Raw genomic sequence first — 26934 nt, 5'->3', positions numbered from 1 at the left:
CTACTTCATGGGTCAAATCCTCCATGACTGAGAACAGCTCATTTGGAGCCAGTGAAATTACTCCCATTAAGAATCTGACTTGATGAGCATTGATGATGCTGTTTGTTTGAGGAGCAGGATTCATGCCCTGGAGGACACGCATCCCTCCCCGTACACCTGAACTTATGCCGCACTCAGGGCTGTGTTTTCTGAACGAAGCTCTCTTTCCAAAGCTGCAGCACAGCTTCTGGGAAACAAACAAACAAACAAACAAACAAAACAAAAGAAAAAAAAAACACACCTTTCTTCCTGAGTGACTCATGGATGTGTCTTGACCCCACTACTATTATTAAAAATATATATATATATATATTTTCTTTTGGATAGGATGATTGTCTTATGAGGATAAAGAACAACTTCTCACTAATAGAGATTGACAGTAACTTTCCTCAGGAGTAGAAGAAAAGTTGAAGACAAACCTGTTAGAGGAAATAATTTCTTTCACAACTATGTTCTTTGCATTAGCAGGAAATCTCTCTCTTTCTAGTCATCCTGTGAGTTGCAAATATGTGGATTACACCTATCTCACAGTGCAGAAGTATGGCACTTAAAGAAGGACAGAGGCATTCTTGGGAAGATGGCTTAGCACAGCAGCACGCATCTTGTAATATTAATGCTTCCTACCAAACCGCTTCTTTGTGATTAATAGAAACTCAGCCTGGATTTGTCTCCTTCCATATAGCGTCCTGAAACTTGTAAATGCAGATTAATCTGAGTACGGGAATGCTGAAGAGCTTGAATTTAAATAAACCCTCTTTGCAGGGATTCAGCCTTGGTTCCTAGAAACACAAAAATAATGCTACAAACCTCCCACTCCCTCATGTGTCAACAGTTCCCACTGTACAACTGTGCAGATAAAAAACTGAAGTTTAGCTACAAGGGGAAGACCTCTAGCATTCCAGTAAATCTATTACATTATTTACCCAAATTAATGCATATTTCTACACAGTTGGTGTAATTTCTGTAGCTCTGCGTGGTATTTGAAGATGATGGGTTAAAGCCTGTCTTTGCCTATCTACTCACTCTCAGAGGCCAAGTATTTCTCTCTAAAAATAAAAGTAGCCTCTCTCAGGCCATATGGGCTCTTTCCACTACTTCTGCTATTTAAGACAGATGCTTGGTAACCTAAACAATAAGGCACAATATGTGTAACAAAGACCGAAGCCTTCCCTGCATCTTAGGGAAGACGGCAGCAGAAGGTATAGCAATACAACAAAGATACCCACATTTTTACAGGATACAGAATCTGTTTATACACTCATCAGCAGAGCGAAGCCTCAAACAATCAGCTGGGCTGAACAGCACAGGATGTTCACTACTGCCTTAGTGCTGCTGCCAGGGACTGCCATGAGCACGTGAAGTTCAGAGGTGCTCATTCCCTAAAATTATAGAATATGCTTTAAATGCAGCCAACTATTGCACAGCAGTGACTCACGCTGATCAGACAGTTTCCCTGGGCTAGAATATATTGTTTCACAGCTCTATCAGCTTTCTACCTTGTTCTAGCACTAGAGGGAATACCCACAGATAATATTCTAGCTCAGCTGCCTAGCCTTAGGAACAGTCTGACCCAGGAAATCTTGCTGCTGTCTTCAAAGCAGCCATGTCAGGCACTTAGTGACACAGCAGTGACTACTGGCTACAGAAGCCATATGAAGGACTTTTGGGGGGATGTCAGTCCAATTCCTAGTACAAGACTCTTCCAGAGATTACCACTGCACTGCTGGCACTGCCTGGGTGGCATTTTCCAGAGATTAGTCACAGCTAGCTCTGATAAAATTTTAGGACATCACTTCCCTTTCAGATCCTGCTCTCATTACAGAACTACCCTTCATTAGTAGAGACAAAAGAATTACCTTGAGGACATCTCCTGCTTCCAGTTCAAAAGTCCTGGCTTTCAGCTGGATCCCCTTTCCTGGCTGCGTCTGGATGGAGTAGATGCACTCATGGTTGTTGTTATAGTTTATTGGATAGTTGGGGGACAACAGAACACCTTGAGTTCCAGTTACAGATGAGCCACATTCAGCTATATAAAAACACAAAACCACATTTTAATAACCGCAGATGCTCACTCCTTCCTATACCCATCTGCTAACATATCCATGAACTCTATTTCCAAGTGCAGTTAGTGAAACAACAAAGAAATAAACCCCAGCACTTACTAGCACCTCTATCATGCTTAAACCTCAGGTGTTTTACAGAGATTAACATCCTCTCCTTGTACAGATGGGAAAACTGCATCACAGAAAGTCAAAATCCATGGAAAGCCACCACCTGCTCAAAAGCATGTGTGTTTGTGATCCTTCCTGATCCATAAACCAGAAGGAAATTAAAATAATATTATTAGATTGAAATATTTAAAATATTTTGCCACGCTATTTAGACAAATGCCTTTACAACTTCTACCTTAACATGGGAAATAAAAATTGTAACGGCATTCTTTTAACAGCCAGCACAGCACACAGCTGGCTGCTGGTACCTGGGCATCTCAAGTGTAGATCTCTGTGCAGAAAGAAATGCTCGGTGAAACTCCAAAATAATTACAAACGACAAAGCTATGTGTGAATTTGAAAATCTTCCCCAAAACAATTTCCTGAAAAGGGCAAAATTTGACATTTCCTCTTGTTTGTTGTTAATTCTGCCCTTGGCTCTTCAGTTCATCATCTGACAATATTTTAAAGGACCTCTTGCCCCTTGCTCCCTGCTTCTGTTTTTTTCCCAGCTTTGCAGCTAACAATTACATCCATTCCCATTAGAAAAAGAGAGAAAACTGGAAATCCTTTTGCCCCTCTGTTTCAGAAACTAGCTCTAATTTACATGTTTGTTTCCTCCCAACACATCACTCAAAGTCCCACAATGGGCTCGGGTTTTTCTGTGGCATAGAAAGAATTGACCTTTCTTGTTTAAAATACAAGGGACTGGGGATGGAGAAAGACATGCTGCTGCAGGAATCCCTGTCAACCTCTTGCTCGGGGAACTGGAAGGGCAGGGGTAAAGTTTATGTTACTGCAATTGTTTCTCCCATTTCTGAGGGGGAGTTTATGTTCTGAGACAGGTTGTAAATTGCTACAGTTTTACCAGTTCTGGAAGAGGGAAAAAAGACTCCTTTCTCTCTGTTACTCACTACGATCTGTCCCTCGCCTGTCCCTATCCTATTACATTCCTCTAGGAAGGCTTCTCTGCTTTTCTGCTCTGGGTAGTGCGAACAACATTTGTTTTTGAGTCAAATTTGAAGTCGGGAGATTTGTAAGACACAAAACTAGGCAGAGTGATCTTCCTTAGAGAAGGAGGAGAATGACAGCTTTGGAGATTCAATCGATCTCGAATCTCATGAGATCTGGGTTTAAGGCTTGCAGGAAATAGAAAGAACCAACATTCGCCTACCTATTTTATGTACTTCGGTTGCAAGCTTTTAAAGACACTATCTCTTTCTCCTATGAACATGCCACTGTGAGTATAATAGGAATGCTTGTAGCAAGGACATGCAGTCCTCACTACACGATGTAGCGAACAGATATTCAACTGCATCTGATTGCAAGCAGCAGTAGTACTGTGATAGCACTGAGCTTTCCCAGAGCTCATGGGACAATATGGAAATTAGCTCTTACCTGCTGTTATCTAAGGGAGGAAGCAAAAGTTTGCAACACTCAGATACAGCTTGAGGGCCTACTTGCAAAATGGCATCCCAAGGATGTCCTCCTTCAAGGACACCTCTTGCCATCAGTGACTGTCTTGTCTGAGCATGAGCCCAGCTAGAGCCACTGCAGCCCGTTTGCTACACAGACGTACAATCCCCTAGCATATGCAAATATGTCCTGCAACCACCCTATGTTTAGGATTTTTGTTACTCCCTGATTAGCTCCCACATGAGCAAACCATGAGTCGTCATTTTCTTGGCCTATTTACCCTGAAAGATTTTCAGCTGTAAAACATTGGCTTGCTACTCCTTTGAGTCCTGGTGTTTTGTATGCACCACTGGGGAGAGTTGCTCCAACTTGCCCTGAAAACAGCTTTTCTGATTAGCTAGCTCTGCCTCGTCTCCACAGGTCCTTCACAGCATACAAAGCTGCTGGATCTCAGGGAAACCATCATGGTGCATGTATAGCTTTCTGCACTGACTCTGCTACCTCTGCTGGTTCTCCCGATGAAAGATGAAGGTAAAATAAGGAAGCAGCAGCAGACATGGTGAGAGGAGGTACTTCTGAGGTGACTTTCTCCTTCCCCTCTTGGTCTCTGTGGCACTCTCTTTAGCACAGATTACCCGGGGATGATGCTGGGGACATCAGCACTTGGCACCTGGTCTGAAGCAGCAGTCAGCAGGGAGGCATTCCTGCCCTGGAGAGATGGCCTGGCCAAGGGACAAGATTGCTCTTGTTGCTATACAGATCCATCTAGAACAGGAACTGAATATAAAGTGTCTGGGCTCTCTGGCAAAAACACATCTGTGATCTGAGGGGCTACGTCCCCAGTTTCCATCTGTATCCTTTTTAACAGGGCAAGCACACAGGCTTGAACTGCGGGCAGCATGGAAAAAGCTGTCACCCTGCTACCAGATGGGGAATTCAATCCATTATTATAAAACCTACATGCTAATTCAAAGCCATCTACAGTAGGATATTAGGAAAATGGAAGCCATTGTGTCCATTTAGGGATGTCTGAGGATCAGATTCAAGCTATGTTATGATTCTTTATGATTTCTGTTCCCTTGATGAGCTTTCTCTGCAACCTGATTATTATTCATGCCCTGAAGAGGCTGCTTGTCACAGCAGGATGATGCAGCCCTGCGACCTAGGCTTTAAACAGTGCTGGGAAATGCATTCAGCATGGCAGGAGTCAACAGCAAAGCTCAACAGACTGAGAAAGTAGCCTGGCTCTTGCTGGGATGCCTTCTTTGTGAAGGTTGCACATAAAGAAAATCTACCTAGCAGGCTTTGCCAGAGCGAAAGCAGGCAAGAGATCTGTTCTATCTGGTCTGAATGAATCCTTCACGGTGCTGTGGGTGACCAGGCAGCAGCAGAGTACTGAATATTTTCCCCCTTACTAAACATACAACAAAAACAGAAATACGTTAATCTTCCTTTTGCAAAGGCCTGAGGCTGTGGTGATCCTTCCTCCTTTCTGCTTTTCTCACTGTGGCACACCGCTGCTTCTGCTCTTTTTTATGAGCCGCTGTGCTTGGAGGGCGCTCTGCGGGCTGGGCAGGGGGCTGCCCTGCAGACCTCGCCAGACAAGGCTGTCTGGAACCCATCTGCATTAGGGATGACAGCCAGAAACTTGCTCAGCATTGCAGTTGACTTCTTCCTCTCCTCTATCTCTAGATTTATTTATTAGTATAAATAATTGCCAGAGTGATTGCAAAAAAGGTGCAATGGTTAAGAGGAAGAGAAATGCAAGGTGTAAAGTGCCAGAAACCCCTGCAGAATAAGGAAAAAGTAAGAGCCAGAGGGAGTTTTCCAGGGACATCCACACTAATGTGAAATTTGCATTCCTTAAGATCACCTACCCAGAAGCAGCTTTCATCTTTGGACTATTAAGTTTTACAGCATGTGGATTCGAAGGGAGGATAGCCCTAAAACCAGGCCGTTTTACGGAACCTATCCCCAAAAAGATAATGTATCTCCCATAGTTTGTGACTCATTCACTTGTATGATCACCGGGGCTCGACCATGGTGCTGTGAATGGGCTGCAGAGACAGGGGGCTTCTGCTGATGCGGGACCCCAACTGTGGGGCACGCCGGGTGCTCCAATGTGGGATAGGACTGCAGCCCCTCTGCCCATCCCTGCCCTCCCCACATTGAGCCAGGGGGCTGAATTTGTGCCAGCACGCTCTCCCCATCCCTGCACCACCCGGCCTGCAAACTGAAGGATGCCGCCCCCGAGGCGTCCCCCCAGGGTGTGCCGCGCATCCCTGCCCGACTAAACGATCCAGCACAGCGAAACCAACCAAGCAAAATGAAAGCACATGACCACCTACCAACACACCTTGGCAGAGGCGAACTCCACACACGCCGCCGCCCCCCGAGGCAGGTGATGCGCGACGCGCCCTCCAGCCGGTACCCGGGGAAGCAGGAGAAGGTGAGGACGTCGCCCACGCCGAACTGCAGGCCCTTCCTGATGCTGTAGGCTGGGACCTCCGGCTCATCGCAAGGCTCCAAGTCGTATTCTGCAGGGGGACAAAGACGTGTACGCCATGGCAGGGTGACGCCTCATGGCCCTTTCTCCCCAGCCCTGATCGTAAGAACGAGGGGGGAGCTCTGAGTTTCGAGCCAGCTGCAGTGCAGGTCTGAACAAGAAGCATCCATGCGAGACGTACGACCTGTTTGACCATGAAGACCAGCTCGGGTCTCGCTCTCACTACACAACCCTCAGGGTGTCACCAGGATATTGATTTAAACCAGCTCAAAATACAACAGGCCTCGTTTTCTGTCACTGTTGTCAGCCAAACAACGTGACATCGGTGGTAGCCAAACACGATGGAAATTTGTCATCCTCCCCCTGGTTTAGTAAAATGAAGATGAATTGATCCGGATGGGATTTCTGGTTGCCTCTCCATTACTAATCCTGAAAATGAATGAACACAGCACCCTGCTTGGGGAATGCAAGAGAACATTTAAGCTGCTACTAAATGAAAGGTCATGGAGCGTTATGGAAAAGAGCCAAATGTATGTCTTTGGTCACAAACCATTGTAAAGGAAACCTCTTTTGAGAGCTATTTTTTGAACAAATAACAGAAGTGCAGAGTATGAAGTGTGTGCTTATAGATATAAAGGAAACTAAAAATATAACGGACTCCCATTTTCATTTTCCAAGAAAGGAAAGAAGTCCCAAAATACACTGAAAATAGCAGCTGTAATTAGATAATTTGAGGCAATTTGTTTTAGACAAAAGGTATTTTTTCCCCATCAAAATGGAAGTTAATTGGAAATTTTCTGTCTAGTTTCCACAGAGCATCATCTGCGAATCGCTGACTTCAGAGAACAGATAAAGGTATTGGAAACCAGCTCTGAGTGTAGCAGGTTTTATTTGCATCTATGGCAACAGCTCTGTCCCTCAAAGACACATCAGACTGAGCTCCACAATAAAAATGGTCATTTCTCTTCCTCACCAGCAGGCCGAAGTTGCAGCAGTTGCCCTCAGGACTACAATGTATGCTGAGATACAGAAAAGAACAGTAACAATATGATAAGCTTTTGTCCGTTACCTGATTGTTTTACAGAAAGGCTTGTCAGGGCACTCAGGCAGCAAAGATTACATTTTCTGAAATATGTGCACAGGCAAACACTTCAGCAGTCATTTGTAGGACTTTGGGGTAAAGGACACAGTTCAACACCTTGCAGCCTTCAACCAGAGATCACCCAAGCAAAGTGAGTATTTGCAAGTGTGATGATCTGTTTTGCATAAGCAACCGTGCCTTTATTTGATTCTCTCTCATCATGCACACGCTGCTCTTCATTGACAACTTCTGAGAATCCAGACTTTTATTTGAAGAAGCCAGTATCTTGTATAAACAAACAGTTGAAACCTGCTGTCATCAGACTGAGCTTTGGAGACCTTGGCTCCATTCTCACCTCTAGACCAGTGCTTTTCTCTCTCCAGTGTCTCTGTCCCAAGCCCCTGACTTACTGGAAATGCTCATGGCAAAAGCTCTCTCCACAGCCAGATCTTCACTGGCACAGCTGGAGCAAAAAGGGCTTCTGCCATCAACAAAAACCTGCATGCCTTGATGCCCTGCTATTTGCACCAGGAAGTCTGCTTTAATTTGCTATTAGCAGGTCAGTTAGAGAAGGTCCAGCAAGAAAATACTGTTTCCAGCTTCCCAGCAATGCCGGCGGGCTCATGGAAACCTGGCTTAGGTTACACGTGGCACATGTTACATCTAGGACAGGCTGACACCACCTGCAGAGGCTGGGTCACTGGGTGAGCATCCAAGCGGAGAACAGAACCAAAGAAAAAAATAAAATGGGACCAGACGTACAATGGGAGTGACCAGTTCTGCTTTGCTCCTTATCCAAGAAGTCCAGATTGCCCAAAGCTGCCTTCCAAAATATCCCATCTGTCCCAGCCTCCCAGGTTGGAAATGGAAATGCTCTATCTGCTGCAGTGATTTTCCTCTGACATACAGAGAAGGCAGGCATCTGGAGCAAAAAGGGATGGCCTCTTGGGGATACTCCAAGAAAAAGAGAGCTGAAGCTCTGTCCATAAACAGAGAAGTAAAGATCAGTGAGTGAGGAGGGAAAACACAACAAACACCTTTGTAATGGGATATAATCTCAGTGGGTCCAATCCAGCCATCTAGTGGGGCTCAAGGCAGACAAAATTGCTGCATCTGGAGATACAGGGCCTGGAAAGAGAGTATTTCCTGTGACACACAGTGCTTTAATGCTGGCACAATTTACTGGTGTAACACAATGAGCAACCTTCAATGACCCGAATCACATGTACTGCATCAACAGGAACTTACTCCCAAGTTTTGCATTAAAGTTGGAAGAAAAGGGAAAGCATCAAGTCTGTCTGCCTCTGTTCTTACCTGAGAAGGTGATGTTGAAACCCTCGTAGGACATGGAGAAGTCTGAGATGAAGCGAATTTGGGCAGAGAAGTTTCCAAAGAGCCCTGCGCTTAGTGGGGCGGGCAGCCGAGAGCCTGTGAGCTGCTTCAGCGGCTGGGCAAAGCTGGTGTTCTCGGTGATCAGGAGGTAGTCATGGCCATTCTCCAGGTGAAAGGTATGAAAGGTGAAGAACACACCTGCAGGGGAGGAAAAACAGAGATGGCTTTAGCCAGCAGCTTTCCTGTGGCACCCTGTTGTCCCAAAGCACCTCTCCTCTCCCTGAGATATCACCATCCTTTTTTTCCCTTTTATTTTTTTCTCCTGTTTCCCAGTAATAGCAGCCCAACTGAGAAGAAAAAACACACTTAAAAGCTTGGGCACATTTATGTGAGGAATGAAACATTAAAAAAGTAAAACAAGGCTATGGTACAGGGCCTGGAACAGAACAAGGCCGTTAAAGTCTTCGATTCCTGGGCCTTTGTAACACAGGAACAGAGACGGCACAGGCTCGCCCGAGGGAGGGATCAGCAGCAGAAAGGACTGAGCCTGGCAGCTCAGCGAAGTATTTTATTTTAAAAGTGTTGACCTTTAGATGGGTAGCAAGAAGAGCAGAAAGCTGTAGTTGTGAGGACTTGAAAACAAAACCAAGTACATTCTGGAAGGAATTCATACCAAGAAAAACGGGACTCAAGCCAAGTGCGAAGATCAGAATGGCTTCTCCAGAAGACAAAGCATGCCAGCACTATTACTGCGGGGGCTTCTACACCGAACGATGGGACCCAGTGCTGGGCCCTGGAGGACAACAGGACATGGACAGACCCACGTTTCCTCAGCCACGTGGCTGCTAAGCATTTCACAAGCGTCTCCCAAGGAGGGCTATGCCTTGCGACCACACTCCCTCCTGGGCGGGTGGGTGCCCCCGCACTGCTCCTGAGCCCCCAGTGCCCTCCCCGAGGCATGGTGTGGGGCACTGAAGGTTTTGGCATGGCACACAGAGCCCAGGTTCTTGCCAGCAGCAGCAAATCTTAGAAGCAAAGAAAATCCCATCCACATAATTCTGACAAAAATAAAGACCACAAGAGATCGAGCCAGGAAAAGAAGCAGACAAACACAGGGAAACTACTTGGCTCTTTGTCTACATTCAATTTCAACAATTGGAAACATTTCATCAAGCAGGCTGTGACCCCGCTGCATTTGTAAATTAACAAGCAAGGAGTAACAGATTACTTAAACCATCCTTCGCTCTTACAGGAAGTAAGTCTATCTCGTGAGTACCTCAAGACTTTGCAAAAGCCTCCAGGAAGGTGGTTATCATGCAGGAATTCAAACACAATTAGAAACACTTATTTTCTCTGGAAAATAATTCCATCCTTGAAAAAAAAAAAAAGGCAGAAACAGGTTTCACAGGGAAAAGTGAGGTAGAACCCTTAATGGGAAACCCCGTCACATTTCCTCCACACCATGTCAGCAAGCTAAAGCAATGCCTAGCACTCCAAAAAGCCTCTTTGCATTTATACGGCTTCTTTCATCCAAAGAGCTTAGCAGAATTCCCGAGCACTGAGGGGCAGGCTCCAGAGCCCCGGCTCATGCTGAATTGGGCTTTACACTCCTCATAACCCCATGAACTCAACAGGGCTGTTTGCAGAGAAAGACTCCTCCATGCGAGCACAAGTGCTGTAATCTGGTCTTCATTAGTCACAGTCAGATCGCTGCCTCCTCGCACACATCAGGAGCGCCCAGTGGCATGACCAAGTTATTTCATTTAAGCCAATGATTAACAGCACAGAGACTGCCAGCCTGGTGAGCCCCAAGGGCTGTCTTGCTCTGCATCCCATCTCTGCCAAACTACAGCATCAGCTGCTTCAAAAGCATGGGAAATCTGTAAATAAGGAACAGAGGAATAACCTCCTCCTTGCTCCCCGTTCCCAGTCAATTTCTGGAGATCAGGATGAGACCAACTGCTTAAAGCTCCGCAGCATGATATTTAATATCCATCCCAACCAAAAAAAGTCTTTTTTGTCAGCATCAAATTGTAACTCTGGATATTCTGTTTACCCCCATGTCTACCCAATCTCTTTTTTAAGGTTTACTGTCACATACAAGCAGTTTCCTTTCAAGGAATAAAGGACACAGAGGTTGGAAAGCAACACAAAGCCCTTCCCATAGAAATTACTGTGTTGGGAAGGTGCAGGGCTCACTTCCCAACTGCAGCACATCTCAATGGTAACACATGCTGGTCTCTCCCTTTCCATCCCTGCACAGCAGCTCCTTGCACCTTGCTACCCTGCAGTGCCCCAGGCAGAAGCATGTGTGCGACTGCCTAGTGACGACTGAAAGGGGCCTCAGCTTTGACAATTCCTTTTTCATCCCCAGGTAAATGTTACCTGGGACCTGGCAGAAAATGTTTAATTCAACTGTTCCCCTCTGTGGAACTCCATGAAAGTAGGAAACTTCGAACGGTTTCCAAATGTTTATTATTCTTACCAGCAGTGTAGTTGATTGAAAATAGGTATGACCTGTTTTGGCACGAAAACTCGGTGAGATGCAGTGAATACAAAATGCTTTAAGATTTTCTTGTTTATCAACAGACAGTAGATTTATACCCTTGCCTTTACAAAACCCAATCTAGGGAACAGAAATAATATCACTCCACCAAAATCAACACACCACCAGAGAAACACAAGCATAACTCAGTCCCCAGAACGGGGAGGACAGTTCCTGACTCCAGGTCTTGTCAGATAACAAATCCAATCTCACAGCACAAGGCCCTTCCAGCAGCAGAGCCAGTTAAGGGCTGTGTAACTGTAGCCCTAAGTGCTAATTACAAACTAATTTTAAAGGATTTGCGACTCTGATTAAACCTTTGCTCTGGTCTGAAATTTACTGTGGCACAAAATGTCTCTGTAAAGGCAGCTTTTTCATTCTCTGTTAAAGAAACAACAAAACAAATTATAGGGAAAAGAAATCACTTTGAAGTCCTCAGATTAAAAATAATACTCACTATTTAAGCATTTAAATACCTTTAAAATTAAGCTGCTTTTAAACTTAAATTGTACAGCCCATGAGTCCATAAAATAAATCAGTGTCTGCAGTCACATAAAAACAACTATTATAACAATGAACTTGTTTCCATTAATGGACTTGTGTGCTGCCCATGTGCAAGAAGTTCATAAAGATCTGGGAGTGAGTAGCTGGAGATCGGCTTTTATGATGAAGATCATTTCACTGCTTGGTCATCAGCTTGGCAAGGATGGTCCAAGCCAAAAGGCCTGAATTTTATTCAGCTGTGAGAACTGGAAGACTTTCCAGGCCTGAGACAGCAGCAGTGCTGCATGTTCAAGCAGCAAAGCACTGCAAGAAGCGGATGCAGGAAGCTTAAAGGTAGAACAAGAAAAATGAAGTACAATGGCAAACACCTCAGTGATGCAAATATTCCCCGGCCTGCTAAAGCTGCTCAAAGCAGAACTGTTAAAAATTCTGAGATTAAAAAGGACCGGATTTACCGAGTGATCTCCAAGAACAGGGAACTAAAAGGACAAAGCCCACTCTGTAAGGATTCTGCACTGCAAGTGCACCGTGGATGAAGTTAGCCAAGAACAGGGTTCAGCCATGCTTCTAAGCCTTCTGTTCTTCAAAGACTAAATTCATTTCTTTTCAGTGACTATTGCTCTAACTTGGGATCCATCTGTTCGACTGCACCTTACTAAAGGAATGAGCAGAGACATTGCAAGAATGCTGAAAAGGGCTGGGAGAAGCAATGCATTACACAGCAGCTGAACGCAGCAATGGCTGGGAAAACAGAGCATTAGGAAAAACAGAAAACTGTTGCAAGAGGAAGAATGTGTACGTACATGCATGTGTATGCACACTCCGACCAAAACAGCCCAGCATCTAAATACAGTTTAACATGTTTCAGAAAACATCAGAGGAAAGGACATCTTTCTTTGTTGTGTCCATCTTCCACTGCACTGGTAGATAAACAACCTGCCTGAACTACAGGGACAAGGAAGGAGAGGTTTTCCTCGCACGAACCTTGGCTACACACCAGCTTATTATAAGCGTACAACTTCCTCCATATATCCTCTCCTCTCGCCCCAGCCTTTAAATGGATTTGAAGATTTCCTGCATCCAAGCAGCTGCCTTCATGAAGCTTGCCTGGCCACGAGAGCTCCACAAATGCAAGAGGAGTGATTCTGCCTGGGGCAAAGCACTGCTCCCGACAGCCACAGCCCTGTTTCCTGCAGAAGGGCATGCCTGCAAGAAGCAGGATTCCACCATCTCCTGCAGCTTATTTCTAACCAGCTACTGAACAACAATGTTGAAGGAAGGATACCAGCAGAGAGGTCTGAAAATTTCAAATGAAACACAATGATACAAACACACCCCACTCACTGGTATAGAAGAGTCTCTTTAGACGGTCCACTTTTCTCAGAAACTTATCCTGGACACCTACAATTTTCACTACAGCTAGCTAGACTTGCAGAGTAATTCATGGTTTGATTTTCTAATATTCATTACCGCCACTGGGGCTAAAGTTTCAGAAAAAAAAAACCTCATACACAGCTAAAACTGGGATCAGCTTCTCAGAGAGCTCCACGTGCAGCTTCTCAGAGCCAAATGTGGTCTAGTTCTGGACAGGAAGGTGCAGGGCTGAATTCTCTGACTTATGCAGAACTGTGCCACAGCAAACTGCTCTAAATGACATGCTGTTTTGTGTACTACTGAGCAGGGGACAAAGAGCCCCATGGCTTACAGAGGCATACTGTCACTGCTTGAAAATGCGTCGCTCTACAAGCTTTGCTTAGCTTGGTCAAAAGATTCTTTTGATATTGGCAAAAAAAGTGCATGGGCCATCAGAGTTACACTTGCTCATCTAAAACAGTGACAGTTTGCTGCATTGTGCTTAGCTTAGCAACAGGATAATGCAGTGCCTCATTGGAGAGCTGAATCCAAGGCAGAGTGGATTAATGAAGAGTGGATTGCTGCTACTCAACAGAATACTTTTCACAGCATGTGATGGTTCCCTTAATGCACTGTGCTGTTCATTGACAAGTTTATTTGCTGTAATACAAATGGTATTGCAAAATTGGCTCATGATAGCTCCCGTCGTGCTGATATCCAGTACAAGACAGTTACATAACTGTGCATATAGTTACATAAAGGCTTTATACCCTTTGTGCTTACCCCAAGCTGATATGGACTGGGTGAACAGTAAAATCCCCCCCCCATCCTTCTCGATAAAACTTGTTCTCTAATCATCGATGATACATTACCCTGAGATTTTCCTCCAAGACCAAAGACTGGCTTGTGCTGCACAGGAGGCTGGACTAATACCTGTGCACTGCCTTTAGGCTGACAGTACTCCTAGCTAGGGGGGAAATGAGAGCTGCAGAACTAGGGCAGAGCTGGAAACTGACAGCCTGAATTCTGTCCTATGTTTGGAAATTATTTACTACATGCATCAATTTCTCCATCTGTAAAATGTTATACAGATAATGATCGGGCACAATGAACAACACTACGGGTGAAAGCACTACCGAGTACCAAATAATGCTGTAGTAGGGTCAGTGGCAGCTCCCCCTTCCTCTGTGTGGCATTACTGGCACCCAGATGGTAGCTACCTTTTCAGAGGGTACTGCCACAAAGCTGTCTAAAACTGAAGACAACTCCTGGCACAGGCTCTCTGATCTGGGGTTTGGTATAGGACCACCTTTCCTTCCAAAAGTCCCATCTGTTTTAAGGGAAGTAAGAGGTGTGATCATGAAAACCTTTGTCTTGTCCAGAGACAGTATTTGAGTGGTGGCAAGGATGACAACTGGCCAAACTACACGGGTACCCATCATCACTGCCTCAGCAACAAACAGAGCACTGGCCTCTGACTGACCACCCTCCTGCAGTTCCAAGTTCATCTCTAAAGCCACTGAAAGCTAAAGATTTCTCACCTTTTCCATGAGATGTTTCTATCGTCCATGTGCAGTTCAAGTTATTTGGATAAAAATCAGGAAAGCCGGGGGATAAGATGGTACCACTGGAACCACGAATGTAACCTCCACACAAAGCTGAAAAAAAAACAACAACACACAAAACAACCCATCAAAAACAGAGTTAAAACAAAGCCCAAGCCATCAAAATAAAACAAAACACATATATCAAATGTCACTGTGAACTTCCCAATTGCTGCTCTGCTTTTGTAGCAGATCTGCAAATTAAGTGTTTGCCATCTTCTGCACTCCTTACCCTCACAGCTTGGCAGTGGCCTGCTCCACTGGAAGTTTGGCTCACACTCCAGGGCTTCGTTGTCGCTCAGAGTGTAGCCTGAATCACAGCTGAATGTCACCAGTGCTCCCACGTAGAAATCATTCCCATGGCGCTGTCCATTTACAGGGATCCCTGGATCCAAGCAGTGGTCTGACTGGAGCTTCACAGCTGTGACAAACAAACCCATTCCCATCAGACCACTCAATGTCTGCAGACCCTGCTGCAAGGTGCAGTTATTAGTCTGGGGGAAAGTTTACTCTTTCTATTAGCTCATTCAAAGTCCCATTCATTATCCCCAAGGAAAGAGGATGAAATGGGCAGAGAAACTCAATTTTGTTTCTTTCCAAAATATATTGTGTTCCTTCTAATAATATTCTGTAGATGCTAAAATAGAAATATATAAAAAACCCCACCTCTAAACAATCAAAACAGTCAAAAAGCAGAAAGTGCTACTTGACTTGTAATAGCTTCACATTCTCAAATCACTAATAGTGCGAACTACCTGGTGAAGGGGAGAAGCAAGTCCAATGGGTCTTTGATTGAGTCCATTGTGCAGCTGGAGAGGGTGTAATTACATGAAGAAGTTGCACTTACTTTCATATCGGATCTGAAAGCCTATGTCAGAGTGGCTTTTGTCAGTGGTGAAGAGGAGGTAGAGGTAGTTGCTGGTGCTGATGAGGAACTGGGGCACCTGAGTCCCATCATAGACACCTATCAATGGGGAAGAATAGGACCGGCCATCTCGCACCTCCAGGGTGTCGTAATTCACCTCAGTCTTAAACCTGAAAGGGATGCAGAAATATGTCTGTGAAAAAAACAGCACTGCTAATTTTTCTTTATTGTAATTCTGAATGTCCTCTAATGACTAGAAGGCTGCACGGGCTATGGGATAACACATGGGTGCATTTCTACTGCTTGACCTTTGGCTGGCTGAGCATGTTAGTAACAACACATCGTTCCCCTCCTGTGCATTTCAGCTTCCTTCTGATCTATCCCCTGGTTGATCTACTGATTCAGTACAGTTTTTGCAGAAACAAACATCACGTGCTATATGAATAATTACTTCTCAGACATATGGACGTGGGTTCAAGAAGGTGTAACCTCCTCAGAAAGTGAAATCTGGGGCAAGTCAAGAGACTCAGAAGTCCTGAGTCAGGGCCAGATTCTCACTGCTGCTTCTTGCTGGCCGACTGAGTACACATGGGAGCTCAGCCTCTGAAAACATGTTCAACATGTATCAAAAACAGCACTGCAAATTAGCAGGAGTTAGTCAAAACAAGAAGGGAAAATCATCATTTTCTACTTTTTCTTCTTGGCCGTTAATAAAAACTCCATATGTTGTCAGAAGTTAACAAAAACACGGAAAGAGAGAACCTCACTGCCAAACATAATGCTGAGTGGTTCATCCCCTTTCCCCCCCTCTGGGGACAGCTACAGCCCAGCACTGCAAGAACCACCAAAACCATCCGCTAAATTTGCAGACAGGAAAATTCTGAGAAATCCACAGTGAGCACCTGTCAAACGTGATCTTGATGGGGTAGCCTGGCTGGGCCTCTATCACCCAGGCGCAGCTCAGGGAGTCCTTGTAGAAGCCAGGCCAGCCGGGAGACAGGATTGTTCCGCTTGGGGACGTCAGGTGGCCCCCACATGGAGCTGGGAGAAAGCAAGTGACAAAATTCAGGTAAGCAAATGAGAAAAATTCAGGTAAGAAGCTGCAGCATGACCAGATATACCTGTCCCTTCCAGGCAGCACTGTCCTGATGTACAATAGCTTTCGTGCATTATTGTTTCTCATGTGTTAAAAATAATCAGGAGATGAAATATCACGAGATTGGAAGAAACTGCCTGTTTAGTTTAAATTTAACATGAAGCAGTCTGCTACTGTATCTGTGGGAGAGTCAGCAGCCTGACCTTGTACAGCGGCTCTAAGCGGACAGGGTATAATAATAATAATTAGATATAAAACCAGAGAAAACTGCAAGGTCAGTTTGGATTTCAGTAGCTGCAGGTGCCAGAAAATCTTTCATATCTGAGGTAATTGAGTCATGTTTTTTCTACCATAAGGGACATCACAAGGCTGTGGCATTTATTCCACGTTGCGGTCCCTTGCGCCATCAGCAGAAGCTGAAGGCAGAGTATTATCTTTTCTGGAAAAAGGACACCAGCTCTGAGGGACCAGAGGTACAAAATCTTATCGTCCTAAATTGCAATGCATTGTCCTCTAAAAAAAATCAGACAGGACGGAAAAGTTTGTGGGCACCTCGCAGGCTTCATCCCCCAGGCGTTCCTTCACAGCTGGCTGAGTTACCGGTGCCAGAGACCACGCTACCATCGCCACCCCAGGGAACTGCCATGGGGCAGACCAAGCCTGTTGACCCCAAGACTTACTGCCAGCTGAGCCCTTGCAGAGCAGGGCGGCCCAGCTTGTCCAGAGCAGCTGGTGAAGCCTCTACTCAGGGCCAGCCATGGTGCGAGCCATGCACAGGCTATAAAGTGTCATACTTGATACGATCTTAAATACCTACATACATCTGGGCCTGAATTTTCCCCTGCTGATCTGAAGGATGCCAAATAAAAGTCAGTTGATCTCCCCTGGATCTTAACCCATTATTTTTGAGCAAGATGCTCCTTTCTGCCCCAAAGCTATGTAATTTCCTGTCAGGGCTTCTATCCATCTTTCAACTTGTCTTTTAGGTCTTTTTCCTTCCCACTAATCTTTTCAAGCAAAGAACAGTATTTTAGATCCATATACTTCCTCTTAGTTTAATAAGGCTAATCAAAAGGTACACTGAATCCAGTGCACACTGAAGGGTGAGTCAAAGAGATCACCACTGTGAAAAAAAAAACAAGTTAATGACATAGGGCTATCTAAGTTTAAAGCTTTCAAATACAAAAAATGATTAAAAGGGTATTATTTAATGTATGTTTCCCTCCTACACTTGGAGATACATAATCTTAAATGCTCACACTTGTGAAAGGAATGGAAACCCTCCATCAAACCTACAGATATTTTATTGTCAGCTGCTTGCAAAAGAACAACTAGACAAGAAAATAAAAAGTCCAGCTTCTTTCTACATAAAAGTTATTGAACACAATTGATGCCTCTTATTTCAATTTCAAAGACAATGGACTAGATTGTGCGCTTTCTGCTGCTCATCCATTTGAACAAAGCATGACCAATTACTGAAATTATTTCTCAGTATTACTTCTTTTATTCAAAGTGTTGTAAATACCAGTGCAGAGCATCACTTATCTGAGAACAGACGGTAGAGGAAGACTTTTCACCTCTAATGAGCTCTATTTTTTCATTTCTTTTCTATAGCAGAAGCTTTAAAGGACTATGAAAAAGCTTTGAAATCTTTATTAACGCCTTTCATTCAACCATTTCAATTCATCTCCCCCATTTCTGTATTGGCTAGCACAGTTGTTGTGGCACGGAGATGTAGACAACATTGCTGGTTCTTGGTTGCTGCAATCAGTTAGAAGGGACTGATGCACCACACTGACAAAGACAGACTGAAGGTGTGTGTGTGCATGTGAACGTTTGCAGCAATGAGTTCTCTTCTCACAGTGAATATCTGTACCTTTTGCTGCTTTCATTATATAAATATTATATAATGTATTTTACATGCACCAGAAATCAGGACAGAAGACATATCTCCACCTATCCTCCATGCTCTGTTCTTTAATTCCTTTCATGACAGGAGAAGCAGGGAAGCTTTTAGCCATCAGTAAATCAAAGCCTTCTATTTATTGCCGTTATTAGAAAAATGCTTGTTTAACATGTGCTCTGTAAATAATTCCCATTGTTCCTTTTACAAAAAAAAAAAAAAAAGAAGAATTATAAATAAACTGAGTTCAGTGCTCAGCGATTGTTGGACTAGCACTTCCTCCTCAGCAAACTCTTCTGTGCAGACAATACCTTCCAGAGCTATACAAAATCCTGCCCATAACTGAGAAGCTGAGGGTCAGAACAAAAGCCCAATAGTCCTTCGGGTATAAAAACAAACACCTCTCCCTACATGATGGCAGAGGACTCCAGCAAAGTCAGCATTGTATCCCTTTACTATGGAATTAAGCTTCAAATCTAACCAAGTACTCCTTCATAGCAACAGAAATCTACCTCCTGGGCGATACTAAAACTAGAAGGTTTGGATTATACGACTGGGACCTTGATAGACAGAACTACTGACCCCTTTCCCCAAAGGCTGGAAACGTTAGGGGATAATTTTCTGTCCTGGGTGCACAAGCAGACTAGCAGGAAAGACACTAAAATCTACCTTCACATCTGAGCACTGCATTGTTCCAGACCACGTTTCCTTCCTTCAAGATGCAGGTGATGGTTTCTGAACCGTGGGTCCTAATGAAGCCCTCGTCACAAAGGAATGACACAGAGCTGCCAAGCTGGAGGCTGTCACCGAATCGCTTTCCGTTCACAGGCACGCCAGGGTCGGGGCACTCGTTATGCCTAAATGCTAAGAGGGAACGAGAAGATGACAGTAAATGATTTGTTTCCCCCACCTCTAATACAACAATCATGTCAGACCATGAGGTTAGGAATTAAACTACATTTTCACCTCCTTTCTATGATGGCAATTAACACACGATCTTGCCCCTGGTCAGCCTACCCTTCTCACAGGGAAGACAAACCAGCTTGAACTTGAATTTGACCCCCTATCGTCCCAGCAAAGCCACTGAGTTCCACACAGATGAGTCAGCCCATGACAGAAATCATGTTGCAACCTCTTGTCTAAGCTGCTAACCAAACCAGTCTTAGCAATCGTTCACATTTGGAAAAACACAAATACAAAACAGAGTCAGCTTAAAAAGAACAACTCTGAAAACACCACGGTTCATGCATCTAGATAGAGGGATGTGAGCTAACCATTAATGAGAAAAGCATGTTCTGTGACTGACTGCCATATAGTCCCCAACCTTACTTATCATCATTACGAGGATAAAACGAAGGACACAAAGCAATTACCTTTCTAGGTGTTCCAAAGTTAAGTGTGGAATTGAACAGATACATAGCTCTCCTTAAAGGACTGCCCTTTCCCTGCAGTTAAAAACTAGGCCAGCCAACCAATCAGAAAATAAGTCTACAGCCTTAATTTCCCATTAAGTGCATAATTATGTACTACATCTTCATATGCTAGGAGGTGGTCTTTCGAGATGAACAGCATATAAAAGATTAAAGCCTCCAGATTAATTACACCCACATGCTTTTAGATTCCTTAATGCACTTGACCAAACTCAGAAGAGTTCTGGATTTCCTACAAAGCGTCCTTACTGGTACAATAACTTGTTACTATACACTGCTTAAGGGGAAAACACTGGCGGAATCTGTTCCTTGTGCTCTTGGATCTTGTAGCAATGTGTTGTCTCTTGCCTCAAACGTGAATGAAGTGAAGAATGGCAAGGTGTCGGATAAAGAGTCAGGAGCTCCCTTTTGGCAGTTCCAACAGTCAGAACAGATTAACTCGTACACTTAAGAGTCATTTACAACAGTAAAAAATAATAATAATTTAGCTTTAAAATGGCTTCATACGAGGCCACAACTCCCAGGACAGGCATGAAGCATTCAGAAATGCCTACTGCACCACTGGCTTTCTGTATGAGCTATCTCCTAACTCAACAGCATCAAGGACTCGATCTTAGGTATGTGATACTGCCACACACGATACATCATCTGATGAGCTTGCCGTAGTGTGGCAAATGATTTCTTAAGAACTCTGATTTTTATTTTTTTTTAATAGAGGATTTGCAATCATAGCTAGAAAGGCTATTAATTTAGCTGTGCCACTAAAGGCTATTATAACAAAGTCATTTATCAGTTCTGCTGAATAGGTTTAATAATGCTCTTTAGAAAATTACAGGACAATACGAGGGTAAAATTACCGTAGCATTCATTTGAGATTTGAAGACTGGACTTACGTGAAGCCAAATATATCCATGGAAGTTTCAATGCTTTGCATTATAAGACTTTGCAACATGTTTCCTTTGGTGTTTAAAGTCCTACATACCTACAGGAGTCAGCAAATGATGGTAGTATTGACTGATGAGCACAGCTATCTGAGATCTAACAGCTGCATCAGGCTGTCCGCAAAGCATCCAAAGCATCGTCTCACCTCAGCGAGCAGAATGCAGACACAACGAGGGAAGTCAATGCCTGCAGCAAGCTAGGGACTGATGGGAGAACAAAAACCCTGGATACTCCATGGACAGATAATCCAGGGCCAAACTGTTTCTTGCACCACTGGGCAACGCCAAACTACACGGCCAGAAAGAACATCTGCATGCAACTCCAAGCTTGAAAGCCATTCCTCTATTGCTCAACTGCAAATCAGACATAACCCCCAATTTTCAGACTCACTCTGGATTTGCAATGACTTTAGGAAGATCACTCTTGCCAACAGGTACCCAACAAGAACTTAGAGCTTAAAATGAAAACAAGAAGGAAGGACTCTTACTAGTGAAGGTTATGTTGAAGCCTCTCTTCTCCATGGAGTGGTCAGTCTGGAACTCCAGCCTGGCTACATGACCGCTGCTGGTCAGAGAGGAAGGAATCTGGTTTCCTGAGAAGGTCCCCAGCACCGGCGATTCAGCAGTCCCACCATCCTTCACGGCTAGGAAATCAAACTGAGGCTCCACATCAAAATCATTGAAAGCCAAGTGAATTCGGCTCTCTGGTTTAGCTATAATTAACCAAACACAGTGCAAGCTGCTTCCGTATTCTTCAGGGTAATTTGGTGACAGCACAATCCCGGATGGGGTGGTGAAGTTGAAAAAGCAGGAAACTGCAATGAGAAATCACCATCAATCATGCCGCACAGTGCTCCTACAAGCTGCTGTCATGTTTCCCCCCCTCCCTGTCCCTTGAGCTGGGTGATTCCTGCAAATCCCCAATTGCTTAGCTTCTCAGAAACAATTAAAGAAAGGAAGGGCTCAGTGCTCCATTCACTGCTGGATGTCAGTGATTTATTTGCATGGGGAAGAAGTTGCTTCAAAGTGGTCTCCAGTCCCTGCTTTTGGCTGACTTGCAGTTCTCCAGCCTAGCACTGTGCTGCCCCTTAGCTGTACAGGCTTTGTGCCATGCATGATGGAATATGGGTTTATTTTTCTGCAGGAAGAAAATGTCACTCAGCCAGGTGGGGATTGGGATTTTGCAGGTGAGTTCTCTGCATATCCCTGTGAGAAATCCTGCAAGAGAATCCAATGTGTAACTGTAGCCAGTACAAAATAAAATAAAAAAAAAAAGTTTCCTTTAGAAGGAACAATGTCTTCTCTGCGGCCACAGCTCAGCCCAACCTATCGGACCTGAGGATCTGAATTGACTCAGCTGTTAGCCCATGCTGAGCTCCAGGCTCCTCTGCTATCTGTACCATCTGTATCTGTATCATTTTAGCGTACTGCGTGAACTGCAGATGCACTTTTGAGTGCAGCACAGATTCCTCTGAGTTGCTTGAAAGCCTCCACTTTATATGTATTGTTTGAACACACCTTCCGATTTGCTAAATGAAATTTTCATCCATGCTCCTCAACAGATGCAACTGTACCTGGGCAGCCTCAGTGCATTCAGAATTCCTCACCTTCAGACTATCCCCGTCCTGGATTAAATATTTATACAATCTGGCAATAAACTGACAACTCCTTTGAGAAGTTTTACCTTTGTCCATCTCTGAGGGCAGCTGTTTCCACCTGTGCCAAAAGGAGCACTGTTTTGGTGGCAACTTTGCTGCATAGCACAAGGAAAGGCCCCAAGTGCCCGGAGCATGGACAACTCAAAGCAAGCACTGACCAGCTGTAACCTGCAGCTCAGGTTAGGGGCAGCTCCTCCCCTTCCCATTGCAAATAAATCACTGACTTCTGCTGGGCCAGCACGGCACCAAAATGAGAGATCAAACTGGACTGCCGTTCCCGTGGAAATAATTAAAAGCAGTCTTAAAATGAAGTTGTGGGGAAGAGTGCATATGAAACAAATTTTAGCTCTCACGAGTTTTCAATATATACTGTATTTCAGCTGACAAGGTCCATTAATTTGGGAAAGCAAGGCTGCATTGTAAGCGGTACCTATTCAATGTTTTTGATACTTTATGCATGTATGCTTTACTCATCACCTTCCCCACCACGCACCCTTGGGGTAAAATCCATTACTTGGAACATAGATCTCACTAATTCCTGGCAAAAGAACATCACACAGAGGATAAAACTGGTTTTAGTTTGGCATTTATACAATTATTTGGTTCAGTGCTCACCCTCCCTCCATTATTTCCCCTCCATCTTCCTTCAACGCTTAATGGCTTCAGATCAAATAGGATGGACGTTACCATGACGTTATCAAGGCTAAGAGCTACACAATCCATTTCCTGCTCTCAGCAACAAAGAGAACAGATTAAAGAGAAAAACTGCAAAATATCCTCAGGATTTAGATTCTTTACTAGTTGCTGAAATATCAAGGGATGCTGTCAAATAACTCTGTCAGTGTAAGCTCGGTGTAATCTGCCTACGAATCCTTATTGAAAATAAATGTATTCACACACAGAGGAGCATCTTAGCAGTAGGAACTCCGCACAGGTGCTATGTATCTCCTACAGCTTTTCAGATCCAAAGAGGTAAATTAGCATTCACACAGGACCTACAACGTTACATAGCCAGCAACAGAGAGGTACGGTTGCTGGCGCAGCTATTATGGCCCAGTGCTGGTGGCTCACTTCAGGAAATAACAACAACAAAGAACTTGCTGACAAAAGAGAGAAAAGCAGAGTGAGGGAAGAATATGAAATTAACCTTTGTTAGATAATTTAAAATGACAGATTAAATAACAGCCCAAGCCCCCCAAAGTCTGCACTGCAGGGAACTACAACTTTGATTTTCCATGAAATAAAAGCATAGCAGGCAGCCACGTTGCGGGCTGCACGATGGAGGCCGCAGATGTGGCAGGACACCAGCGTACGAGCTCCCCATGGGGGGCACTGGGCTTTGCCTCCCCGAGGGTCGCCATCCTGCTGGCAGGTCAGGGGCACCTCCACCCCAGGAAGTGGCAACTGATTCACCAGGTTCACTGTCATGTCTGCAATATGAGGATTTTATGGATTTATTTTTTTAAGCAAGAGAGGTTTTCCTTCAGCTTGAGAGTTTTTTTCCCCCCCCCCCCCCCCCCCCCCCTTTTTTTTTTTTTTGTCTGGGGCTGCTCTGGACAGAGCTGGCGCTGTGATCCCACTCCAACCTCCCCGCTTTATCAGAAGCGCTTTGCTGGACACTCAGATTGAAGCAGCAGCTGTTTAACAACACGTCAAGGACAGTGAAATGTGCTATCAGAACAAAGATGATAGTACCCAGGAAAGGTGGAAGACAGCTGAGCATTACCTGTCTCATGCTGTTTTGCGCATCCGAGACAGTCAGGAGCAAAGTGCCCCCAAGGAGCGAGCAGTCATCTCAAGCAGCAGACAGACAGAGGGCAGCCCTGCTCCCTGCAGCCTGTCCGTCAGGACCACTGAATTAGGAATATCTGTGACTCTGAGGCCTTGAGCTAAGAGAGTTAAATTAATATTTATTGTGGTTATTCTTACACCTTACGAGAGGACATCTCATTATGTGCATAGCAGAGGTTCAAATTTGTACTGACCTTTATCAATTATTACCGATGAAGTAATGCAAAAGCAATTAGAAAAATGCCTTTATTAAATACATCAGAATAAATCACAGCAAAACCTAGTAGAAACAGTAGACTACCTAAGAAAGCCAATGAGACCCATGTCATTAACGGATGAGTAAAAGATGTTTATTCAAGTCATCACAAACATTATCAATATTCTGCCTTCATTTAGGGTAGGAAGACAGATGAGGAACAGATCCTTGTTTCTTGTCTTAGCCAAGTGGGACACATGGCTGTGGGGAGAGGACGCTGCTCCCTGTGTGCAATGCTCATGGCTGAGCCGAACACGGAGGCTATCCGACAATTTTTATCCAGCACAGCTGCTTGTTTCTGTGCTTTCAGCCTGGAGCCCTTTCTGCATTTGTCTGGTCAGTGTAAGCACAGCTTGCTTCTCTTTGCCTTCCAAAGATCCTGCCTCCTCAGATCATCCCGCTTCTGCTTCGAGGCACACCCGATGGCACCAGACACTTCAGCTCTGCTCATCCTGCACATGAGAATCCAGGGCGGATCCTGGGGAGAGCGCACACTTGTGGTGGATGGAAACAGGAAAGGCACCAGATTCAGGAGCTGAAAATAAAGCAGGGAATCACTGTATTAAGTTCAGTCTCCATGGAAACAACAAAAAATCCCAACTTCTCTCTCAGCTTTTGGATATCATTCCCACAGTCTCTGACCACTTGGGATGGAGCTTGAAGACGGTAACATACTTTCTGCCTTACTTCCCGTTTTTAAGTAAATTCCTCCTCTAGGCATAGCTTGGTGATGGACTGGAAAAACAGGACCTCAGCAAGAGCCTGGTTAATAACTGATGCCTCACTCTGGGAACCATATGTCCCACATAGCTAACAGAGCTGGAAGCTCAGGGCACTGGTTCCAGCTGCGAAGCAAAGTGCTTTACATTTTGTATTTTCCTCTTTCTGTATCTGCTCTTTCAGTAAACATATCTGCATCACAATGCGTTTTCCTTCTTAAACCCTGAGGCACCAGCAGGGCAAGTGGGAGGTGAGAGAATAGAGTCTGGAGCAAACATTAACCGGGAGAACATTTTTGCATTACAGAGCAACAAACTCTTCAGCTCACTCTGATGGAGTACCTGTCACTGCCAGCATGCGGCGGACTGGGGGCGAGAGCAGGTACGGTAAAGAACAAGGAAAGAGAATGGGTGGGGTCTGGGTAGCAGAATTTGCGGAAAATATCATCAGTGAACTTCACATAGGCTGAATAGAAGCCTCTGTGAACGTGGAAGCGAGCTACAATAGCAAAGCAGGTTTCATTCCTGCCCACTCAAAACAGGAGCAGTGCCTGGGTTACCAGGAATAACGTAAGCTTCTTAAAACTTACTGGAAGATGCTGATCCCACTACAGCAGTGTTGGGCTGCTTGTCTGCCAGGGTTTCTGCAGCCATCTGTTATTCAGGAGGTGCTCCAAGGCTTCTGCATGGCGACGAGATCCTTCTTGTATGCCCCTGGTTATTTTAGAGGAACTCTCCCCCTCACTGCAGTTCAGACCTACAGGCTCTCTTGGGAATCAGTGATGGTGTCCACCAGAAGATGAAGATGAATTGGCACTTTTTGGCAAAACCCTCAAAGCAGTCTAGCACTAGGAGTGTTGGTAGCGGTCCTGTTATGCACCTTTTTCTTTTTGCTCCTTCACAGTTTAGCAGAGCATCCTTCCTCTGCTGCAGCACTAGAAGCTGCCAGACAACTGTTACTACACATTTGTCTTCTGCAGGTTGGAAGCTGCTTGAGCAACAGGCCAGGACTTGAGTCTCTCCAAAAGTCCCACTTCAGCACCAGATGTGCAGAGAAGGCTGACTGCTGTAAAACAACAAGGGCGAGGCTCCCACAAGCACACAACTGCAAGAGAGCTGACAGCAGCTGCGATTAGGTGCAGCAGAGGCTGTGCAGGCAGGTTCAGCCACACGTGGGAAGCAGTGGAAACAGCCTCAGAGATACACTTGCACACATCACCTCCGCCTGCAGATCAGAAACGTCCTGCTGCAGCTTGATCAAAAACCGAAATTAACATAAAACAAGTCAGGCATAAGGAAACTTCTCTGCAGAGTGAATTAAAGACAGTAACGTAACCCACACCCCCTTCCTGGTTTCTGGGTACAGAGAAAAAGGAAGGAGGTAGAAACGGCCTCCTTGCCTGATAAAATCAGCAAGCAGCACTTCAGGTTCAGCCTCACAGGAACAGAGTCAACGCATCGTGCTGAGCCACGGCAGCCAGGAATACGGACAGATGCCTTGGCACAGGACATTCATTTATACCAGCGTGAAACCCTATCAGGGTATCAATTCAACTGATTCAAGCAGTAAAATAACAAGCATGGAGGCAGCCCGGTAACATGCATCCTCCTGATCGGTGCTGAGAGCGCAGCCGGGGGCACCACTGGTGCCTGTGTGCTCAGCGCTGGGGCCTGATGCTTCTGCC

General features: G+C 44.9%; 1 protein-coding gene and 1 long non-coding RNA gene across 13 annotated transcripts in view; both read right to left on the bottom strand.

The window, feature by feature from the left end:
• Positions 1-26934, bottom strand: part of CSMD2 (CUB and Sushi multiple domains 2) — a 333924-nt gene that overhangs the window by 98047 nt on the left and 208943 nt on the right. For all 12 annotated transcript variants that reach the window (XM_035345331.1, XM_035345329.1, XM_035345327.1 and 9 more), the window contains 9 exons: positions 21314-21640; positions 19124-19318; positions 16358-16496; positions 15438-15625; positions 14823-15011; positions 14528-14644; positions 8567-8782; positions 6014-6202; positions 1896-2065 (listed from right to left, as the gene is read on the bottom strand). In XM_035345331.1, the coding sequence (XP_035201222.1) occupies positions 1896-2065; positions 6014-6202; positions 8567-8782; positions 14528-14644; positions 14823-15011; positions 15438-15625; positions 16358-16496; positions 19124-19318; positions 21314-21640 (1730 nt within the window). The remainder of the gene's footprint in view (positions 1-1895; positions 2066-6013; positions 6203-8566; positions 8783-14527; positions 14645-14822; positions 15012-15437; positions 15626-16357; positions 16497-19123; positions 19319-21313; positions 21641-26934) is intronic.
• LOC118177562 lies at positions 24009-26391 on the bottom strand. Its single transcript, XR_004755860.1, has 2 exons — positions 25840-26391; positions 24009-25065 (listed from the first exon to the last, which is right to left on the bottom strand). It is a non-coding gene; the product is annotated as an uncharacterized LOC118177562 (long non-coding RNA).

This window comes from Oxyura jamaicensis, chromosome 23 (assembly GCF_011077185.1).
Source record: "Oxyura jamaicensis isolate SHBP4307 breed ruddy duck chromosome 23, BPBGC_Ojam_1.0, whole genome shotgun sequence".
Classification (NCBI taxonomy): domain Eukaryota; kingdom Metazoa; phylum Chordata; class Aves; order Anseriformes; family Anatidae; genus Oxyura; species Oxyura jamaicensis.
Note: the sequence above shows the minus strand (reverse complement) of the source record. Positions and strands in the feature narration are given on the sequence as shown.